At 72.5% G+C, this 971-nt stretch overlaps 1 protein-coding gene across 1 annotated transcript in view; it reads left to right on the forward strand.

Moving 5' to 3' along the window:
- Positions 1-678: 678 nt before the first annotated feature.
- Positions 679-971, forward strand: part of TMEM8C (transmembrane protein 8C) — a 7728-nt gene continuing 7435 nt past the window's right edge. Inside the window, exon 1 of the mRNA XM_012721187.1 lies at positions 679-813. Coding sequence (XP_012576641.1) covers positions 679-813 — 135 coding nt within the window. The remainder of the gene's footprint in view (positions 814-971) is intronic.

Here is a 971-nt window from a genome sequence, read left to right on the forward strand (position 1 = left end):
GCTCGCGCACACAGCAGCTCTGGTTTTCCCATCTGAGAGGCGGCGGGCTCCTGCGCGCCAGCTGGGCTGGACGGCGGGCTTCCATTCATTCCTTCACACAGTCATTCACTCAGCCACGCTGCCGGGCACCCACCAGGGGCCGGCTGGGGTGCAGGGGGCCGGGCAGCAAGGCGCTGGGGGCCGCACCCACCCCCACAAGGCCCCCTGAGCCAGGACCTAGTGCTGGCCCCCACCGCCTGTAAGCGGGGACCGTCCCCAGCCAGCCCAGGAGCAGTGCCGGGCCGGAGGGAGGGGGAGGGGGCTGTCCACTGGCCAGGTGGTCCCCTGGAGCAGGGACTCTGCCGGGGCGCAGGTGGCGGGGGCGGGGAAGTCGGGGAGGGGCTGGGGGCCTCGGGCCGCAGGTCGGGAGCCAGAGCGGGGGCTGAGGCGCCCGGCCCCAGGCTAGGAAGCGAGGACCCCTGAGTCAGCAGCCCTCCACAAGCCAGCGGCAAGTGCGGTCACGTGGGCGGCAGCTGTCGGCCTCGCGGCTGCTGGACATGGGAGCTTATGTCCCTGCCTCGCTGCGGGCGCTGACGCCACAGCTGCCCGAGCCCGGCAAGGCGCACAGGCCCGAGCTGTCCCTCCCAGGCCGGCCAGGAGGCCGCCACCCTGCGCTCGGCCTGCGCCTTCCTCCCGGCCATGGGGACGCTCGCGGCCAAACTGCTGCTGCCCACGCTGAGCAGCCTGGCCTTCCTGCCCACGGTCAGCATCGCCGCCAGGAGGCGCTTCCACATGGAGGCCATGGTGTACCTCTTCACCATGTTCTTCGTGGCGGTAAGTCCCGCACAGGGGCCCGGGGGACCCTCCCTCTTCTCAACGCCCCGTGCTGGCTGATGAACAGGGACCCCGAGGTGCCGGGAGGGAGGGCCGGGGCGGCTGTGCCTCAGTTTCCTCGTCCGCGCCAGAGGGGGTGGGCATCACTGACCCGGGCC

Source organism: Condylura cristata, unplaced genomic scaffold, assembly GCF_000260355.1.
Source record: "Condylura cristata isolate star-nosed mole 26May11 unplaced genomic scaffold, ConCri1.0 scaffold00006, whole genome shotgun sequence".
Taxonomy (NCBI): Eukaryota; Metazoa; Chordata; class Mammalia; order Eulipotyphla; family Talpidae; genus Condylura; species Condylura cristata.